Raw genomic sequence first — 2,579 nt, 5'->3', positions numbered from 1 at the left:
AATTATTAATATCAAAAATGTATTATTTTTGTATATTTTTACATATTTTGTTAAAAGGCCAAATAAGGACTTCAAATCAAATAAAAAGTAATTTTCTGTTTTGTTTCATTCTTGGATCGGGCTTTAAAGGGTTAATAAGATGATTTGCCAATGAAACGAGTATTTTTAGTCTTAAAGTAAGATAATATGGACTTGAGATAAGGCTATGCAGTCGGGGTTTTTTTTATTATTTTAAATGTAAACTGTCTTGTTCCATTGGCAAAATTTCTCACTTTCCTCCTCAATTCAAGAACAAATGCACTTATTTTAAGAAAAAAATGACTTGTCTAGATTTCGATTTTTATTCCAGTGCGTCACAGGTAGCCAACAGCTAACTAATACACTGGAAAAATCATCTAGAAACAAGAAAAAAATACTTAAATGAAGTGTGTTTACCCTTAATTTAAGCAGGTAAATGAGATAGTTTGCCACTGGAATGAGTATTTTCACTCTTAAAATAAGATAATTAGATAATATGCACTTGAAATAAGACAATGCAGTTGTGTTTTCTTATTTTAAATGTAAATTGTCTTGGTCCATTGGCAAAATGTCTCACTTTCCTCCTCAATTCAAGAAAAAAAAATGCACCTACTTAAAGAAAAAAATGACTTATGTAGATATACATTATTTACAGTGTAGAAGTATAAACGCTTAGATTACATTTCCAGGCTGCGTCATCCACGGGGGAAATAAGGAGTCAATTATGATTTCCTATCACTTGTTTTTTTGTTTTTTTCATCCTTTAAGGATGGAGTGTTTAAAAAGCATAAGATTTGAATGAGATTTGAATGTTACCATGACAACACAAGGTTCTGATCATTTGAACCTGTTCCCGACAAAGACTATAGAAAGATGTAAACTAGAGCCATTCTGTTCCTCGTCTGTTTACCTGCAACCCTGACCCAATCCCTGGTTCCACTTTAAAGTTTCTTTTCTTTTTGCAGCTTATTTTTCTATTTTTCTATCATTTATGGTTCTAAACTGGGTCAGCCCTTCAGTTTCACTGGATCAGAGGCATCTGTGGTACATCTGGAACAAAAGTTTATAATGAACCTAAAGCTTATGTGCAACAATAAGGCAGAATGACAGACCCATTTAGGGCCAACTAAGATCAAATCTAAGAAAAACATTGACAAAGTAATGGCACCACTGCTGAAGATCTAAAAACATTATTAGTTATCTTTAATCTGGTCTGGTTTCTGTGAGGTTTTCAGAGGCGTCAAAAGTATCCATATTTATTTCTCCAGTATAAAACCTACTGTTTAAAAATGCTTTTGTAGAATTTAGTATCAACTTAAGATTTCTAATCAAGTAAATGTCTTAAAAGTATTATTTTTAAAACTAAGTAAAATATAAAAGTAATGCAGGAAAAAACTTAAAATGCTTTACTGCTCTGCCCTATTAAAGGGACATTTTTCTACCTTTCTGGATGATAACTTCCTTAGACTTCATTTTCTTAGTTTTATAACTAATGGTAACAGTGTCACATTTAACTTTGCATCATCTTGATAAACTATTTTTTTTTGGTATATAGTGAGCAACAAGTTGGGGCAGCACCGAGTCCAAAACAAAGAAATCAATTGTCTTGATGAAACCAGTTATTTCTTTTTTACTACCAACAGGCCATAATGTAAACTAACTGGTCTATTTTTAAAATATAAGGAGCAGAAGTAACAAGTTGTCTAAAAAAATAATTACTCCAGTAAAGTATAGATGGCCGAGTAAACTAAGTAAAGTAATAAAGTATTTGTACTTTGTTATTGGACACATGTGGAGGTTTCAGACATACCTGGGATCTTTGATTAAAAGTTTCATGATGAAATCTTTGGCCATAGAGCTGGTCATGCTGAAGTACTGCTTCTCAAAATGATAATTGGTAGCGATGACGTTCCTCAGAGTCTCTTCATCCGTGTCACCTTGGAACGGAGACAAACCACTTAATCTGAGGGGGGAGAGCACAGGATTAGAGGGATTATATGGTGGGAATATCCCCGTTATCCCAGCATGCGCCTCATGCATCTGAATCATTAACTGTTTTTATTGAATTTATCAAAGTAGGTCAGACCTTTACGTTAAAAGCCGGTGAAATATTCTATCATCTGTTATTCTTTGAGATTTCTGAACTGTTTTATTGAAATGAACTTATTTTGCTTTTTATTAAAACTTGTTATAAAGTGCTGTGAATGTCGCGCTCACTTAGCTCCAGGAGGCTGGAATCTCTGCATGAATGTGAAGCTAGTTTCCTAATAAGACGTTCCAGATCGTCTATCTAATAAACATTACACTTTAAATTATCGTTTGAATCATTACTTAGTATTTCAGCGAATCATTAATCTGTTTGGGTTTTTGCCAAGCTTTTCATTCACAACTAAAAAAGTTGAAAAGCTCTTAGTGTTTTGCCCATTACTTGGATTTTTGTATTTAAATTATAGAAAGTTATTTATTTTCTTCACTAATGTTGTTCTTTACCCAATTTATTCTCTTGTGTTCAGATCATTCACTTTTTTGTTTGTGTCGGTTTAAATAAATTGGAAGAAATT

The 2,579-nt window shown here is 32.5% G+C and overlaps 1 protein-coding gene across 1 annotated transcript in view; it reads right to left on the bottom strand.

The window, feature by feature from the left end:
• The window catches only part of LOC107099688 (death-associated protein kinase 2-like), a 43,086-nt gene that overhangs the window by 5,420 nt on the left and 35,087 nt on the right, over nucleotides 1-2,579 (bottom strand). Inside the window, exon 8 of the mRNA XM_015397914.1 lies at nucleotides 1,829-1,981. Coding sequence (XP_015253400.1) covers nucleotides 1,829-1,981 — 153 coding nt within the window. The remainder of the gene's footprint in view (nucleotides 1-1,828; nucleotides 1,982-2,579) is intronic.

This window comes from Cyprinodon variegatus, unplaced genomic scaffold (assembly GCF_000732505.1).
Source record: "Cyprinodon variegatus isolate N-32 unplaced genomic scaffold, C_variegatus-1.0 Scaffold897, whole genome shotgun sequence".
NCBI classification, from domain to species: domain Eukaryota; kingdom Metazoa; phylum Chordata; class Actinopteri; order Cyprinodontiformes; family Cyprinodontidae; genus Cyprinodon; species Cyprinodon variegatus.
The sequence above is the reverse complement of the archived record's forward strand: the minus strand, read 5'-3'. Positions and strand labels throughout refer to the sequence as shown.